This window comes from Salvelinus fontinalis, chromosome 31 (assembly GCF_029448725.1).
Source record: "Salvelinus fontinalis isolate EN_2023a chromosome 31, ASM2944872v1, whole genome shotgun sequence".
In the NCBI taxonomy this organism is placed as follows: Eukaryota; Metazoa; Chordata; class Actinopteri; order Salmoniformes; family Salmonidae; genus Salvelinus; species Salvelinus fontinalis.
The window spans coordinates 49,194,449-49,213,943 of record NC_074695.1 but is presented as its reverse complement, the minus strand read 5'-3'; the positions used below and the strand labels follow the sequence as shown (position 1 = coordinate 49,213,943).

Here is a 19,495-nt window from a genome sequence, read left to right as displayed (position 1 = left end):
AAAAACCACAGAGGGACATAAAGATGTTTGTAGTGCAGACATTCTATCAGTCAAACTAAAACGTACCTTTGTTTATCTAACCACAGATATTACAGTATATCCTCCATCTCCTGTACATACGCAGTTAAACATCAATAATAACAGCCCTTTCCTTCCGCTTCACCTGAATGCTGATTGTCACGGTCATGGTGATCAATACTCAATCTTCGAGGACAGAAGATGTTATGCATCTCATAACACATGTCTAAAATGTTCTTTACACCTTACCTTCTTTCTTAGTTGGTAATTCACACCCTTTAACAAACATAACGTCCTAGAATTCCATTTCAATTTAGTCCATTTAGGAGATTGTCATTTAAATTCAAGAATTGAAAACTGCCATTTATCTTCGATGAGGATGACTCATTTCCAATTTTTACTTCCTGAATTGACTGAATTGAAATGGAACTGACCCCACAGATGTACAGTCCTGAATGATGTCATCATATGTACCATAGTTGGTGCTAGGAGCTGAGTACTTGGTACTGGACTTGCGGATGATGTTCTCGTGGATCTGAAACCACTCGTTCTCATTATTACATCTGGAGAAAAAGAGAAGATGGAGCGAAGCATTAACGACACACGCATTAGAGGGGGACAGATGGAGAGATTTGGACGGTTGCTGGGGGACTAACTGAACAGCATGTCCCAGAAGCGTTTTCCTCCTGGACAAAAGGTACCAGCTGGGGGACACGCTATCAAGCAGCATATTACCACAAACTCACAGGCCACTAAGCTGAGGTGACAGCAAGTTCTCTCCTCTCCACTAGGAGAGGAGGCCCAAGGGCCCCTGGGAGAGGCATGGGGGGGAAACGCACATGCTGGAGCCTTATCGGAGCAGACAGTTTAGGAGGCAGCTCTGTGCTCACAACTCTGCTTGCTTTTTCTGAGACATGTGCAAAGGGCTAATTATAATCATCATCACAAAAATAGTCTTTAGTGTACGGTATCAAGCCTTTTCAAGGCAAGATACACTATATATACAAAAGTATGTGGACACCCCCTCAAATTAGTGGATTCGGCTATTTCAGCCACACCCGTTGTTGACAGGGGTATAAAATTGAGCACACAGCCATGCAATATTCATAGACAAACATTGGCAGTAGTACTGAAAAGGTCAGTGACTTTCAACGTGGCACCGTCATAGGACACCACCTTCCCAACAAGTCAGTTCGTAAAATTTCTGCCCTGGTAGAGCTGCCCAGTCAAATGTAAGTGCTGTTATGTGAAGTGGAAACGTCTAGGAGCAATAACGGCTCTACCGCGAAGTGGTAGACCACACAAGCTCACAGAACGGGACCACCTAGTGCTGAAGCACGTATTGCGTAAAAATTGTCTGTCCTCGGTTGCAACATACACTACCGAGATTCAAACTGCCTCTGGAAGCACCTCAGAACAAGAACTGTTCGTTGGGAGCTTCATGAAATGGGTTTCCGTGGCCGAGCAGCCGCACACAAGCCTAAGATCCCCATGCGCAATGCCAAGCGTTTGCTGGAGTGGTGTAAAGCTCGCCATCATTGGACTCTGGAGCAGTGGAAACACATTCTCTGGAGTGATTAAACACGCTTCACCATCTGGCAGTCCGACTTACGAATCTGGGTTTGATGCCAGGAGAACACTACCTGCCCCAATGCATAGTGCCAACTGTAAAGTTTGATGAAGGAGGAATAATGGTCTGGGGCTGTTTTTCATGGTTCGGGCTAGGCACCTTAGTTGCAGTGAAAGGAAATCTTAAAGCTACAATGACATTGTAGATAATACTGTGCTTCCAACTTTGTGGCAACAGTTTGGGGAAGGCCCTTTCCTATTTCAGCATGACAATGCCCCCGTGCACAAAGCGAGGACCATACAGAAATTGTATGTCGAGATTGGTGTGGAAGAACTTGACTGGCCTGCACAGAGCCCTGACCTCAACCCATCGAACACCTTTGGGATGAATTGGAACACCGACTGCGAGCCAGGTATAATCGCCCAACATCAATGCTCGACCTCACTAATGCTCTTGTGGCTGAACGGAAGCAAGTCCCCGCCGCAAAGTTCCAACATCTAGTGGAAAGAAGAGTGTAGGCTGTTATAGCAGGCAAAGTGGGGACCAACTCCATATGAATGCCCGTGATTTTGGAATGAGATGTTTGACGAGCAGGTGTCCACATACATTTGGCCCTGTAGTGAATGTTGGGGGAAAGGGCATTGAAAAGAGCATCAGTGCCACAGTAGGAATCAGTAGTGTCGGGCTAGGCCACATCCAACACACATGATACAGGCCCCTGAAAATGACAGAGATGGAGGAAGAAAGAAGGAGGACATACAGTGAGAGATGTGCTATCGCTATCTGTTGAGTCGCTGAGTCAGAATGCTTCGTTCGGTGTTATTTTCCCCTTCTACTCCTCCTCAAACTTTGCCCTCCAACTTTGTTCATTTGTCTAAGTGTCATCTCCATCATGCTCTCATACACACACATTCTCTCTCTTTCTCTCTGCCTTTCAGTCTTCCTGTCTCTCTGCCTCTCTAATCTCTTCATTGCTTGGCGGGGGTACAGGAGTGTCTCTTGAGTGGTGCCTAACAGAGGGAGCCAGATTCACATCACACCAGGAGCACAATCTTAGGCCCTGGTTGAGCAGATATCGATTTTCCAAAGGACACTTCATTATTATTCTGGTCCAAGTGCACAACACATCAAAACAGTCAAGCGCTTGGTAGGGGACATTCACACAACATTGGTTGAACATTCATGCCTCGGTAAAAACAGCAGAATGACAGCCAATGGCGTTGTCTCCAGAGATCATTCTTCTGTCATTTTAACAGAGATATCTTTGTGAAAGGCTGATGACACACTACAGTGTTCAGTTATAGTGTGCGGTATCAGCAAAAAAAGCAGTTAAAGAATTTTGAAAAACTTTATTTTGAATGTTAGTTCACGTGCGTTGCCCCCTGTCGAATAAATAAATACATTGGAAGTCGCTGTGGATCAGATAAATGACTGAAATGTAGAAGGCGAGTCAGGATCAGACAGTGACTCACGTGTAAACTTTGAGCACAAAGTCCTTCTCCTCTTTGAGGTCAGTGATGGTGTGGAACACGTCACTCATGGCCAGAGCAGCACAGCCGTACGGTCTCCTGTACTGCACGTGGGGCGGACCCTTCTTTGAGTCATTCAACAACATACGACCTGGAGACAACGAACATCAAAAACAAAGCATTAGCTCTATATGAGGGGTGCTTACGTTCCAAGGTCTCCTGGAATGAACACTGTGATGTTTCTGTTTCTCCATCTCACATAAGCGTACCCGTTCGTATGACATGTGCTACAATGTACAGGTCTCTCTTCAGGTCTTTACTGCTCAGATCCTAAAAATAAAACATAAACCCACTATTAACCAGAAAATACCGTCGCATATTCAAAGTACATTGACGTGAGGCATGTGTTTACGTACACAACACATTATTTACTTACATTTGTTGCTGTTTTTACCGTGGTTGCTGTTGAATAACCTATCTAAGAATAGCTCATCTAAGCTAAAATCCTATGAGCCATCATCCTAAGGGTGGAGAGCGGAGAGTTACCGTGAAGAGAGCACACAGACGGTCCACCTTCTCTGGGTTCTTTGGCCCTCCATTTTTGTTCAGTCTCACCATAAACTTCTCACTGAGGAGGAAGACATATTTGACAGTACATGAATCAAGGCACATTGTTTTTCATTTAACCAAGTAGTCCCATTGAGATCATTCTATTTTGCAAGTGTAAGAAACCTTGAGCTTTACAATGTGGTGCTGTCTGGGGTGTAAATGGGTCACACGAGGGAAAGGCCTTGCGCTGAGTAAGGGTGACATGTTGTGGGTGTGGTGTGTGTCTGCTATGCCCTCTGGCACCTGCTCGACTTGGGTTGTTTGAGTGTGTGTGTGTGTTCTGCATGTGCATGCCCTGTGTGTGTACGAGTTCTGTGTGTCCCCGTCCTGTATGTTTGCTGTGTGTGTAATGCAGCCCTCCCTCCAGCACCTGTTCTGCTCATTGTCACATGTACCGTAGAAGTAAAATAAGATGTCCTGTGGCTCCCTCTCAAGTAACTGACCCGCTTGCTTTTGCACATGTGCCCGTAGAGTTTGTGTTCATGTGTCCTGTGTGCGCTTATTTAGTGCTGCCTGTGCATCTACCTGATCTGTTTGTTGTCACGGGTGTCGTAGAGGGAGAAGAAGACGTCTGCCTCCTCGCTGATGGCGTTGTAGGTGAAACTCTTCAGGTTGATGAAGAGGTGGTGCTGCACCGGAACACGGCAACCGTCTCCATGGCGCTGACGCACGCTGTCGCCCTGAGAACGATCGGACGACGAACACTAACAAGACAGGTCCTTACTGAGGGGCAAAGCTCTGACTGCACCGCACACATGCTACGTCTATCTACCCTTTGAAGGTTGTCACGGTGTGGTAGACATGTTCGCGGATGCGTTTTGTCAGCTAGGTGATCGTTCACATGGAATGGATTTGTGTTGAGTTTGTGATAGGGTTGATGGTTATTGTGATCATTCAAAATGGTGGCATGGGTTTTTGTCAGTAAAGTGCCGTGTCAAATTAGTTCTCATGCATATAGTGTCTCCACACATTATCTAGCTACTGCATAGCAGATTTTATTGAGTTCATACCTGGTTTGTGCTTGGCTGGCCACAGTGTCTGCTGGATGCATGCTGTGGGGTACATAGAGGAGTGTGATTTTAGTTTAGTCAACCATTCTATTATATTCTTACTCATGATCAATACACTAATTCCTCACAAAGAGTCCACACCTGTTGTATAGTACTGTGCAATAGAGGCATGAATTCTGATAAAAAGGCGCCCACCAATTTTGCCTAGAGGTTGCTTTAGTGAGCAGTATACCTAAAATAAGCCCACATGAGGCAAAACATGAGCAGAGGAGAGGACATAGCACATATCTCCCACACACACAAACCTCTCTGCTCTGCAAACTAAGAGATCTCTTTTACTCCTACCTGAAGAGGTGCCAAGGCCTGTGTGCCCTGCCAAAAACAAGCTCACTTTCATCTACCTAGTGAGGAGGCTTTTGGCAGGGACGAACCACACTGTTGTTTCTGGACCGAGCACTTAATGCACTAACAATCTGCCTGCAAAGCCGATAAAAATGGCACAGGAATGAAAGGCGACTGCGGGGCAGATGGAGACGGTATTAGACCAGCATATTGACCCTCCACTATTGGTCAAGACTGTGTCTCCTGTTTCCAAGACGGCCTCCCCCAAAACATGACATCTACGTCTGAGCAGTGATTACACTTTCCCAATTCTGGATCTGGCTGAGTAATTCTAATCGCCTTTTACTGGGGGTGTACACTTAGCTTACAACTCCCTAATACGTTACTACAGCTTATTCCAAATTCCAAGAGCACATTTGGGATATAACTTATTTATAGAATTGTGGTTAGTTTACATAACCCAGACTGTAGTATGTAAATTACAATAACCAAAACGATTGTTTTTTCAAAGCCTCTCACAGGGTTGTCACAGTGCATATAGTTAACGTTCACATTTTGGTCATGTGTGCGCTTGTAGAGGGACACTCTCAATATGGCAGAAATGTGGGCTTAAAGAGTAGGGGGGATGAACTGGCTTGATCCACAAAAGCAGAGTTGTGCCACACGCACCAACGCACAAAAACCCTTACTAAGAAAATGCATACAAGACACATACATTCACAAGTGCACAAGGCAGACAAACACAAATCATACAGCACACATACACAGATTCCAACATACATTTGCATAAAACACACTTGTCAGTAAATACCAAAAAAAATACAGTAATTCACGACACACACACTTCGTATTTTAAAATATCACACAAAGGAAGAATGTATAATAATATTAAATTAATAAACACATTATAATAATGCACATCTTAAGGGTCACTGTTCTCTTATTTCCCAGGGGTTTGATAGAGGAAATGATGTGTATAGATTTGCATTCACACATAACACCCATATAGAATGGCCATGTAAAGAATGCAACATTAATACCTCCCCATGTTGACCATACCATTTTGTAGAGTTCAGATGCACTGATATGATCCGGATCCACCATTTCAAACTCCTTTCTAGGAACAAGGTCCAAGCCAAGGTGCCTATTTTTTGGGAGAGAGAGAGGAGAGAGAGAGGAAGAGAGAGGAAGAGAGAGGAAGAGAGAGAGAGAGAGAGAGAGAGAGAGGCAACAAATAATAACATTAACCATCCAAGAACACACAAAAAGCATTTCCTCTTATCTAAAAAAAAAATAATAATACCCCTTATATATCTTAAATACTCTTCTAAGCAAGCATAGAAGGCATTTAGGTCTTGTTCAGACAGCTATTATTAAAGGGATACTTCGGGATTTTTGCTAAATAAAAGCCCTTTATCTATGAGATTAACTCATTGATACTATGTTGATGTCTCTGCGTGCAGTTTGAAGGAAGTTGCTAACTAGAGTTAGTGCAATTGCTAACTTGCGTTAGCGCACCTCCAGTCATTGCATCAACTCAAGTTAGCATTGGCTGGCGAAACTACATCTAACGTCCTTCATACTGGATGCAGAGGCTTAATGGTATCCATGAGTTCATCGGGCTCTCGTTCATCTGGCTCTCGTGCTTCATTGCCAAAATTCCAAAATAGCCCTTTTGTAAGCAGGGTTTGAACAAGAGCTAAGTGCCTTTTATACTTGCGAGAGCATGAGCGCCTGGCTTTGTCTGAAAGTGGGGGGTGTATTTTTTTGCAATTATTTTGTTGATAAAATGATTTGTTCATATTTTTAGGAATTGCAGAAAAACAATCTCCTGCAATTTTACACTGTTTCTTCACAGGGGAATCCAATTTATGAACAGTACACAACTATTTGAACTTTTTGAAGAAAAATCTGGCCTTAATGGCAATGTGTATAATCTCCACCCGGCACAGCTAGAAGAAGACTGGCCACCACTCAGAGCCTGGTTCCTCTCTAGGTTCCTGCCTTTCAAAGTGCTTCTACATCTGCATTGCTTGCTGTTTGGGGTTTTAGGCTGGGTTTCTGTATTGCACTTTGTGACATCTGCTGATGAAAAAAGGGCTTTATAAATACGTTAGATTGAAATTTGATTGATATAGGATTTGCCACAACATATTACATTGAAAATATGTTTAATGACTAGATAACTAATCTACTCCCTTCCCTGAAAGTCCCACCCCCAATTAAATCCACCACATACCCCCATAGCCCTAAATCCTTAAGAGTCCATAATATAATTAACATAATAAAAAGTATTCCTGTCAAAATCTTTTTTTTTTTTTGTTGCATGGGCCGCATCTCAATCCATTACATCTGCGGTGGAAAGTGACAGAGCTACAGCGCTGTTTGTAAGACAAGGAGACATCCTGAAATCTGTCTTCTCAAGAAAACGTCTGTAGTATCTGAATGGTTTGGCCTACTGACTAATATGGCCACTCTATTGAAAGACGAGACTATCAGGAGCACCATGGTGTTCACCGTTTTGCTCTTCAACCCCCACAAGCCCCTCGGGACTCATCTGCCAACTTCTGTCTGTAGCATCTGAACTGTTTGGGCTACAAAACTAATTTAACCCCACTGTGGAAAGGGGAGACTCACAAACACAATGTCCTCCATTTTGCTCTACAACCTGATTTGCGGGCTGTTTCCTGGTCTGACAAACAGCGCTGTAACTCTGCCACTTTCCACTGCAGACGTGACAGGCTGACATAGGGGTATGTGGTGGATTGAGTCGCTGCCTATGCAAAAAAAAATATTTATATATATCTCAAGCTTAAAAACTGAAGGATTTTCATGGGGATTTGAATATTATGTTAATTAGATTGATGCACGGGGGCGTCAATAGACTTAAGGATTAACCGATTGATGTTGGGAAAATATATGACAACAATGCACAGTGCTGTTAAATGCCTGCAGGTGCCTTTGGATTTTAAAACACCAGTGGTGCAACTACTGCTTTCTAGCTGAACCAAAAAAATGGCATGCAGGAGGGAGACAAAAAAAAATTCAAGTGGGAAAAACCATTAATCTTGAGGGGGTGCTAAATGCAATCTGTTAATGATATAATAAATAAAGCTGACATATCCATCTTAATACAGACTAGCTCAAAACATTACTAATCATTGAAAATGTCAAATTTTCCAATGGATCATGACACTTTTCTGGTAAAAATGTGGGGATGCAGCTGCTCCATTTTCTCCATTGCTCAGGTGCCAACTGTATGACCTCGCTCTCCGTAGGCGATGCGAGTAAAACCTTTAAACGGGTTAACATTCGCAAGGCCAGACGGAATACTATGACACATACTGAGAGCATGCACTGAACAGCTGGCACATGTATTCTCCTATGCCTGACCCGGTCTGTAATATCAACTTGTTTCAAGCCTGTAGCACTCACATCTATAGCCCTGAAATGCTTATCACTCTGGCTCATACCAACACCATTATCGCCCCACTCCAATTCGCATACCGCCCCAACAGAGCCACAGATGACGCAATCTCTGTTGCACTCCACACTGCCCTCACCCACCTGGACAAAAGGAATAGAGTTAAAGTCGGAAGTTTATATACACCTTAGCCAAATACATTTAAACTCAGTTTTTCACAATTCCTGACATTTAATCCTAGTAAAAATGTGTCTTAGGTCAGTTAGGATGACCACTACTAATAATAGTAGAGAGAATGATTTAGTTCCACTTTTATTTCTTTCATCACATTCCCAGTGGGTCAGAAGTTTACATACACTCAATTAGTATTTGGAAGCATTGTCTTTAAATGATTTAACATGGGGCAAATGCTTCGGATAGCCTCTCACAGGCTTCCCACAATAAGTTGGGTGGATTTTGGCCCATTCCTCCTGACAGAGCTGGTGTAACTGAGTCAGGTTGTAGGCCTCCTGGCTCGCACACGCTTTTTCAGTTCTGCCCACACATTTTCTATAGGATTGAGGTCGGAGCATTGTGATGGCCACTCCAATACCTTGACTTTGTTGTCCTTAAGCCATTTTGCCACAACTTTGGAAGTATGCTCAGGGTCATTGTCCATTTGGAAGACCCATTTGCGACTAAGCTTTAACTTCCTGACTGATGTCTTGAGATGTTGGTTCAATATATCCACATCATTTCCCTACCTCATGATGCCATCTATTTTGTGAAGTGCACCAGTCCCTCCTGCAGCAAAGCACCCCCACAACATGATGCTGCCACTCCCATGCTTCATGGTTGGGATGGTGTTCTTCAGCTTGCAAGTCTCCCCCTTTCTGCTCTTAACATAACGATGGTTATTATGGCCAAGCAGTTCAATTTTTGTTTCATCAGACAAGAGGACATTTCTCCAAAAAGTACGATCTTTGTCCCCATGTGCAGTTGCAAACTGTAGTGTGGCTTTTTTATGGCGGTTTTGGAGCAGTGGCTTCGTTCATGCTGAGTGACCTTTCAGGTCATGTTGATATAGGACTCGTTTTACTGTGCATATAGATACTTTTGTACCCGTTTCCTCCAGCATCTTCACAAGGTCCTTTGCTGCTGTTCTGGGATTGCTTTTCACTTTTCACACCAAAGTACGTTAATCTCTAGGAGACAGAACGCGTCTCCTTCCTGAGTGGTATGACAGCTGCGTGGTCCCATGGTGTTTATACTTGCGTACTATTGTTTGTACAGATGAACGTGGTACCTTCAGGCGTTTGGAAATTGCACCCAAAGATGAACCAGACTTGTGGAGGTCTACAATTATTTTTCTGAGGTCTTGGCTGATTTCTATTGATTTTCCCATGATGTCAAGTAAAGGGGCACTGAGTTTGAAGGTAAGCCTTGAAATACATCCACAGGTACACCTCCAATTGACTCAGATGATGTCAATTAGCCTATCAGAAGCTTCTAAAGCCATGACATCATTTTCTAGAATTTTCCAAGCTGTTTAAAGGCACAATCAACTTAGAGTATGTAAACTTCTGACCCAGTGGAATTGTGATAGTGAATTATATGTGAAATAATCTGCCTGTAAACAATTGTTGGAAAAATGACTTGTATCATGCACAAAGTAGATATCCTAACCTACTTGCCAAAACTATAGTTTGTCTACAAGAAATTTGTGGAGTGGTTGAAAAACGAGTTAATGTAAACTTCCGACTTCAACTGTACCTGTGAAATAATGCTCTTCGTTGACTACAGCTCAGCATTCAACACACAGTCCTTTCCAGGCTCATCACAAAGTTCAGGACCCTGGGACTGAAGACCGTACTCTGCAACTGGATCTTGGACTTCCTGAATGGCCACCCCCTGGCGGTGAGGATAGGCAACCACAAGCTTTAGGTAAATGTTGTGCTTTTTCAGCCATTCCTGAGCCTGCAACCAAAAACAAGCTACATGCAGTATGTGCAGTACCAAAACAAGTGATCTAATGATTCCACCTCTTCGCAGCTAAATCTGCAGAACAGGGATGGTTGCACTCGGTTTCCATTGAACATCCTTGAGATGTTTCTTCAAATCGATTGGACATGATTTGGAAAGGCACAACCCTGTCTGTATTAGGTCATACAGTTGAGTGCATACCAGAGCAAAAACCAAGCTATGAGATCGAAGGAATTCTCAGTAAAGCGCCGAGACAGGATTGTGTCGAGGCACAGATGTGGGGAAGGGCACCAAAACATTTCTTCAGCAATGAAGGTCCCTAAGAACACAGTGGCCGTCATCATTCTTAAATGGAAGAAGTTTGGAACCACCAAGACTCTTCCTAGAGCTGGCCGCCCAGCCAAACTGAGCAATTGGGGGAGAAGGACCTTAGTCAGGGAGGAGCCCAAGAACCCTATGGTCACTCTGACAGAGCTCCAGAGTTCCTCTGTGGAGATGGGAGAATGTTCCAGAAGGACAACCATCTCTGCAACACTCCAATCAGGCCTTTATGGTAGAGTGGCCAGACGAAAGCCACTCCTCAGTAAAAGGCACATAACAGCCCGCTTGGACCTAAAGGACTCTCAGCCTATGAAAAACAAGATACTCTGGTCTGATGAAACCAAGATTGTACTCTTTGACCTGAATGCAAAGTGTCACGTCTGGAGGAAACCTTGCGCCATCCCTATGGTGGAGCATGATGGTGGCAGCATCATGCTATGGGGATGTTTTTCAGTGGCAGGGACTTGGAAACTAGTCAGGATCTAGGGGAAGATGAACGGAGCAAAGTACGGAGACATTCTTGATGAAAATCTGCTCCAGAGCGCTCAGGACTTCTGACTGGGGCAAAGGTTCAGCTTCCAACAGGACAACGACACTAAGCACACAGCCAAGACAACGCAGGAGTCTCAATGTCCTTGAGTTGCCCAGCCAGAGCCTGGACTTGAACCCTTTCGAACATCTCTGGAGATACCTGAAAATAGCTGTGCAGCGACACTCCCCATCCAACCTGACAAAGCTTGATGATCTGCAGAGAAGAATGGGAGAAACTCCCCAAATACAGGTGTGCCAAGCTTGTAGTGTTATACCCAAGAAGACCCGAGGCTGCCAAAGGTGCTTCAACTTTTTTATTTATCAAACATTTCTCAACCAATTTTGGTCTATAATAAAAGGGCCGACAGATACGTTCCTTAGCTTCTTCGCCTTCCACTTTCCTCCTCCATTTGTGGTGTAATGCCTCAATCAGTTGGTTGTAATTTTGGATAGAGCAGACGTTTCCATATACTTTTGTTAGCTGCATGTGTGACATTAACAAAGATTATTATTATAATGTTAGTTTTTTATCAATTAGTATATTTGAGTTTAACAAGAATATTTGTTGTAATATTATTATTTTCTGGTGGATTAAACTGAAATTCTAGCCAGACTCCAAACTCTTGTTTTAAAATAGCAATATTTTGGAGATTATATCATTTTCAAATAACCGAAAGTGAGAGTTTATAATCTGAATAAAAGGAAAGAGGCATTTTTTTTTTTCATGGGCTGAGCCATTCTTAATGTGTTGGAGAACGAGTTTGAATTTAAATAAAAGTTTTGTATGAATGAAGCCTTTAGTGAGAGGTTCAATGCTTTAATATTTAATAATTGTAGCCCTCCAAATTCATATTATTATCTAAATAGGCCCGTTAAATTTTGTCTGGCTTTCCATTCCAAACGAAGTGGAATCTTCTTTGCCCATATAATACTTTTTCCCCCCGGTTTAGAAATGGCCATCAGTAAATAGGAATATGACTAAATAATTAAAATCAGGGTGATTTTTCTACAAATAGACAGGTATTTTGTTTTCCATGGTAGCAAGACTTTTGCTAACTTTCTATTAAAATGTATTGTAGTGAAAATGTATTTATTTCAGGACATGAATAACGAGTATGTACACTTCACCGTCAGACCGATTTATTGGTAAACTACATTGTAATGTAAAAGTATTTTTTTTGCAATCCAATATGTAATACGTGACTCGGGTCACTACTTCAAGGGAGCGCCATTTGATCGTGAACATATTTTATCTAAATGCCTTCTGGAACATGTGACCTTTCATGTGCGTTAATAACAGACTTGTATGCCATCTGTAAATACAAATAAAACATTTAAAATTACGAGCCCAGTTGGTTTAGCCATGGAAAAAGTCAGCAACCTTCCTACTAGCCATGATTGGCTGAGATAATGACTGGGCTGGACTTGCCGAGAGTTCGGATTGTTCTGCCATGTAGCAAGCTTCTGTCTATAATGAGCTGGTCAGTATGTGTAGGTAATCCTTTCTAACACTGCTTTAAAAAAAAAAAGATATCTCATAGTAGAACTGCACAAGTTTTGCTCTCCACTTTCTGGAGGACCCGAGTTTTGAATTCAGTGGAACTAGAGTATGATAGCTAAGGAGATGAAGAAAATTCTGGCGTTTGATTGCAAATATGCAGAAGGAGTTGAAAAGAGAAGGCTGTTGTATAAAAAACCTGTCTCTGGATTATATCTTCAAACTAAGGGCAACCATGGCATCCGTGAAAGAGGGAGAAGCGTACATCCATGTATACAGGTAAGAGTCTAGCTAGCTACATTTTCAGATGTTACACATTTCTAATTTTATCAGAAAGTCGTTTTCCTTTCAAGTTAAAGTGGCTGGCTAGCTAGATAATGGTACATGTATGATCTGGGTAGTAATACTATTCGTATCTCATAGCCATTTGCATTGCTAGTAATAGCCTAATGTTAGCTAGCTAACATTGAACCTGGTTGGTTAGCTGGGATTATGGTTAATTGTTAAGATAGCTCGCTACATGTCTAAACAAAAGACTGGTAAATTCACTCTGGCTATCTACTCAGATTTCAGAGCACCCTCGTCTCAATGTGCAGAATAACTGACAAATGTACAAACGCTCAGCATCTGTTGAAAATGAGTAAACGTTGGCAAATTTTTTAAATTCAATTGTTGCCAGCAGCACAGTTGCAGTCACCAACGCTCTGGATAACATAAAAACAGCCTAACCAGCTCTGCTAGGTCATGTAAAATGGTCAAGGGGAGTTTTTTCTCATTTGTGTCTAGCCAACGTTAGCCGGTAAGCAATCAAGCTCGGATCAACCCTACTTTTCGGCCAGAGCATCCCGTGTGCGCTCTGAAAGCAAAACGCTCTGAATTTGGCCATTTTTAATCTGACAACGCTTAGAGTTTACAAACTTCCAGAGCACACTCTGGCACTTACGAACACACCCACAGTATAAACCAGCCTTTAGTCTTGAAATCTTTGGTTGTTTAGTACATAGCCTCACATGTGAATCCTTAAAGAGATGGGTGGGGCTAAAGCTTAAAAGGGTGTGAACAATGCTGAATGAGTGTAGACAACTGTAGCGTATGATATACCATTTTCTAGCTCTGAGTCTCTACTTTTAGCCAATGTAAAAAACAATGTATGTCATGTGTACACTGGGAGTCGGGAAGCAAGTACAGGGAGTGAATCGTTGAATAAAAAAATAAAACATGGTACAAAACGAGGAAATATGAACAGCGTACAGATATGAAATCAATAACACCTGAGGAAAGAACCAAGGGGAGTGACATATAGGGGAGGTAATCAAGAAAGTGATGGAGTCCAGGTGAATGTCATGAGGCGCAGGTGCACGTAACGATGGTGGCAGGTGTGCGTCATGATTAGACAACAGCCGACAACGAGCGCCAGACTTGAGGAGCAGACATGACAATTTCAAATTTTGCTACATAAGACCGAATCGAGCCGGTCGGTCACATATGGTACACGGTTGTAATTAAGAGAGGTTAGAAAAAGTATCTATATCCTCTGAAGCTGTGCAGGGATCCAAATTGTGGATTCAAAACAAGAGTCGTCAGTTTACAACGACAACTTTATTTTTAAGCCCTGGATTTCTAGCCACTTGAGAGTGTTGGATCTGATTTTAATATTCCAATGGCTAAAATAAATAGATATGCCGATAGTGGACAACCCTGTTTTTCTCTTTACAGTTTAATAATTTCTGAGAAGTAGCCATTATTTACAATTTTAAACTTGGGGTTACTATACATAACTTTGACCAACTGTATAAGATATTCTTTAAAATTAGAATAGTCCAAGCATTTATATATAAATTTGTCATACTTCATCAAAAGGCCTTTTCAAAATCAGATATGAATACCAGACATGGTTTCCAAAAATTTTCAAAGACTTCTATTGTTTCCAGTACTTAAATTATCTCCAATGTATTAACGTAAAAAACCTGTCTGATTAGGATGAATAATAACAACAATAACTTTTTAATTCTATGTGCTATGAATTTTGCTAGAATTTTAGCTAAAGTGCAAGGGTCCTCCAATTTTTTTAGGTGGGCTGGATCTTTAAATTTACCACCTGGGTCCTGTTTCAGTAATAGTGAAATCAGACCTTCTCGCTTAGTATCTGAGTCTACCATTTTTATAGGAGTGGCTACAACATGCTAATAAGGGACATCTGAGTACATTGAAAAGGGCTTTATATACCTCAACTGGTATGCCATCCACACCAGGACGTAAAGGCTTTAATTACATTAAGAAGTTCCTCCTCTGCAATTTGTCCTTCACATAAGTCTCTGTACAGCTGTTAATTTTACATTACTAATAAAAAACAATTATAATTACAATTAACTTCAGTTAGTGGAGGAGGAGACTGAAATGAAAACATATGCTTAAAGTACAGAACAACCAATCATTCAAACAGCATCATCAGGAGAACCAGCTTCCATGTTGTAGTTGGTTTTATCAGATATAAAAAATAGAGTTGAACACTATATATTCTCTTCCTCTTTCAAAATCTAGTTTGGTGAATCAAGGATAACTCCATCATTTGTAACAAGTTTTGTAAATACTTTTTGATAGCATTGCAAAACATTTGGGGGGGGGCATTTATTTCCCCATATTTCATCCAGTTTACTTTATTTTTAGAATATATTACACTAGATCTTTCTTGAATAAGTTCCTCCAGTTCTTTCTGTTTTTCCTTATTCTGTGGAACAGTTTTCATTACTTCCATCGTTGAATAGATTACTTCCAATCTTCTGCCTGCGGTTATGGAACCCCTACCTGTCCCAGACCTGCTGTTTTCAACTCTTAATGATCGGCTATGAAAAGCCAACTGAGATTTATTCCTGATTATTATTTGACCATGCTTGTCATTTATGAACATTTTGAAAATCTTGGCTCTCTCTAATTTTCTCCTTCTCTCTTTCTTTCTCTCGGAGGACCTGGGCCCTGGACCATGCGTCGGGACTGCCGCCCGTGGTGACTCCTTGCTGTCCCCAGTCCGCCTGGCCTTGCTGCTATTCCAGTTTCAGCTGTTCTGCCTGCGGTTATGGAACCGCCACCTGTCCCAGACCTGTTGTTTTTCAACTCTTAATGATCAGCTATGAAAAGCCAACTGAAAATTATTCATGATTATTATTTGACCATGCTTGTCACTTATGAACATTTTTGAACATCTTGGCATAGTTCTGTTATAATCTCCACCCGGCACAGCCAGAAGAGGACTGGCCACCCCTCATAGCCTGGTTCCTCTCTAGGTTTCTTCCTAGGTTTTGGCCTTTCTAGGGAGTTTTTCCTAGCCACCGTGCTTCTACACCTGCATTCTAGCTGTTTGGGGTTTTAGGCTGGGTTTCTGTACAGCACTTCGAGATATTATCTGATGTACGAAGGGCTATATAAAATAAAATTGATTGATTGATTGATACTGTTAGTTCCTCTAGTTCCTTTGATAACTCTTTTTACCTAAATTGTTTGTTTTAAAGAAGTGTTGGATGGCCTCTAAAAGACACGTTTGAAAGTGTCCCAGACAATAAGGGGATCATCTGTACTTATTTTACATAGGGAAAAAGTCAGTTATAAATTATGTCATACAGTAGGCTTTGATCAAATTTCCAATATCCTCGCCCACGTGGAAATTCCGTAAGAGTAATATGTACGCCAATTATTTGATGGTCCGGCCACATTCTGTCCCCTATCAACACTTTTAAACTTGTGGTGCAAGCAAGAATAACATAAGTAGTCAAGATGACTAACTTGATTGAGCCTCCACCATGTATATATCTCACTAGGTCAGGGTATTTAAGCCTCCAAAAATCTACTAGTTCCAATTTAGCCATATTATAATCTCCCACATAATAAAAGTTGTGTATTGCAAGAAAACTCAATAAAAGTATACATATTTTCAAAGAACCGTGCATCATCATTATTTGGACCGTATAGATTAATGAGCCAAATCTGTTCTTGGTCCCCCCCCCCCCCCCAGTTATTTTTCCATACAAATTAATCTAAAAATGTAGAATGACTTTCTTGTAAACATTAGATATTACACTGAGTGTACAAAAGATTAAGGACACCATCCTAATATTGAGATGCAGTTCGTTATTCACTTCCATGTCTCAATTGTCACAAATCTTAAAAATCCTTCTTTAACCTGTTTCCTCCCCTTCATCTACACTAATTTAAGTGGATTTAACAAGTGACATCAATAAAGGATCATACTGTAGCTTTCACCTGGACTCACCTGGTCAGTCTGTCATGGAAAGAGCAGCTGTCCTTAATATTTAGAACACTCAGTGTATATTCCTCTTTCAGCAAGGTAAAGACTGTTCGTCTTTTGTTATTGTCTGCTAAGCCATTACAACTATAACTAGCTAAACTTATTTCACCACTGACCATAATGAGAGGAGTTTGAGTTATACGTTTGTAAACTTAACATTTGAAAGTACCATGATGATTGAGTGTCCACACATACACGTACCATGACATTTGAAATGTTATGCATACTGTCGCTGCAACTGAGTAAACCTCCAATTGTCCTCCAATATTCCACCCGCTAAAACCTTCCCCCATCCCAAGTTGGGTTGTTGTAGCTGTGACAGACAGATCACCCCTGTACACATGGATCCCATTCCTAGGGCCTTTGAGAGATTGCCCTTTTCAAAGGATGGGTCCCAAAGTGCCACCTACAGAACATGACCAGATTAACAGCTAACAGCATTTCTACGCTTTTCAACAATTTTGTCTCAATTGTACTGTACATAGTTTTTTTTAAGTATACACACACACACATATATATATATATATATATATATATATATATATATATATATATATATATATATATATATATATATATATATATACATATATATCTTAATTCATTTCCACAATTGCCAAATAATAACTGTAATAATGCAGGCACTTCATTCAAAAGATTGTGACCTATATAACAGGCAGTAGAAAATACATTTTTGGCAAGCAATTTTTTATTTGACATGTTATTCATTATTCAATGTGTATTTATTCCTCGTGTTACAATTTCAAAAATGTTTTTGGGATTTGTTCGTTTATGTTTAACTATTCATTGTTGGAAAAGGACCCGTAAGTAATTCACTGTTACCTTACTTTACTATGTTACTTTGTTACTACCACAAAGCATGTAACAAATAAAATGTTATTTGATTTAATTAACTCATTGGCAACTCATTATCATTCATACAACTTTCCACAGTGTTCATTTTTATGTTGTATGCAGTTTATTAAAGATTTGTTTAACATTTAATTCTACACTGTGCTGAAACCACTACCCACAACTAAACAAAAATCTAGCTATTTTATAACATTCACAGCCAATTCCCTGGAAAAGGATCTGACAGGTTGATGCTCACATTTACGTGTGTGCCATAACACTATCACACTCACTATCACACTCAATACTGAATTCAGGCCTAAGCATGATGTTCACTAACGTCGACCAAAATCCATTTCACTGAGACTAGGGGAAAAGTCCAAAGTTGATCCAACCGCCTTTTCACCTAAATCTCTTCCTTTGATAATGAGGACGGAGCCCACAGATCTCTCTCTACAGGTGGCTACTGGAGTATGGAGCATGGCGCTGGCAAAAATGATCTAGGATCCATTTAATTTCCCTTAGGGCCAACAACAGTGGGGATCATAAGTATTCACCCTCTTTTGTTGCGTTACAATGTTGGATTGTAATAGATTTAATTGTGATTTTTATTTTGTCATTGATCCACACGAAATTGTCCATCATGTCAAAATGAAAATAAAAATCTACACTTTTACAACTTAATCATTTAAACTAAATTAGGACAGGGGTCAAATTTAGCATAACAAATCACAAATTACATGGACTCAATGTGTGAAATAATAGGGGCTGACATGATTTTTAAATGACTACCCCTTCTTCGGTCCCCCATACATACAGTGCCTTTGGAAAGTATTCAGATCATTCACTTTTTCCACATTTTGTAGGTTAGAGCCTTATTCTAAAATGGATTAAATTGTTTTTCTTCATCAACCTACACACAATACCACATAATGACAAAGCAAAAGTTGAAATGTTGTTGCTAATTTATATATTTCACGAAAAAAAGGAAATATCACATTTAGATAAGTATTCAGACCCGTTGCTCAGTACTTTGTTGAAGCACCTTTGGCAGCGATTACAGCCTCAAGTCTTCTTGGGTATGACGCTACACGATTGGCACACCTGTATTTGGGGAGTTTCTCCCATTCTTCTCTACAGATCCTCAAGCTCTGTCAGGTTGGATGTGGAGCATTGCTGCACAGCTATTTTCAGGTCTCCAGAGATGTTCGATCAGGTTCAAGTCCGGGCTCTGGATGGGCCACTCAAGGACATTCAGAGACTTGTCCCAAAGCCACTCCTGTATTGTCTTTTCTTATTGGAAGGTGAACCTTTGCCCCAGTCTGAGGTCCTGAGCACTCTGGAGCAGGTTATCATCTAGGTACTTTGCTCCATTCATCTTTCCCTCGATCCCGACTAGTCTCCCAGTCCCTGCCGCTGAAAAACATTCCCATAGCATGATGCTTCCACCACCATGCTTCACCGTAGAGATGGTGCCAGGTTCCCTTTAGACATGACACTTAGCATTCAGGCCAAAGAGTTCAATCTTGGTTTCATCAGACCAGAGAATCTTGTTTATTATGGTCTGACAGTCTTTAGGTGTCTTTCAG

The 19,495-nt window shown here is 41.2% G+C and overlaps 1 protein-coding gene across 5 annotated transcripts in view; it reads right to left on the bottom strand.

Moving 5' to 3' along the window:
• Positions 1 to 19,495, bottom strand: part of LOC129830456 (dedicator of cytokinesis protein 3-like) — an 82,275-nt gene that overhangs the window by 37,346 nt on the left and 25,434 nt on the right. For 4 of the 5 annotated variants that reach the window (XM_055893033.1, XM_055893032.1, XM_055893034.1 and 1 more), the window contains exons 7-13: positions 6,078 to 6,162; positions 4,677 to 4,718; positions 4,192 to 4,370; positions 3,604 to 3,685; positions 3,327 to 3,387; positions 3,061 to 3,208; positions 493 to 581 (exon numbers count right to left, since the gene is read on the bottom strand). In XM_055893033.1, the coding sequence (XP_055749008.1) occupies positions 493 to 581; positions 3,061 to 3,208; positions 3,327 to 3,387; positions 3,604 to 3,685; positions 4,192 to 4,370; positions 4,677 to 4,718; positions 6,078 to 6,162 (686 nt within the window). The remainder of the gene's footprint in view (positions 1 to 492; positions 582 to 3,060; positions 3,209 to 3,326; positions 3,388 to 3,603; positions 3,686 to 4,191; positions 4,371 to 4,676; positions 4,719 to 6,077; positions 6,163 to 19,495) is intronic. The other variant, XM_055893037.1, reaches the window with a different exon arrangement.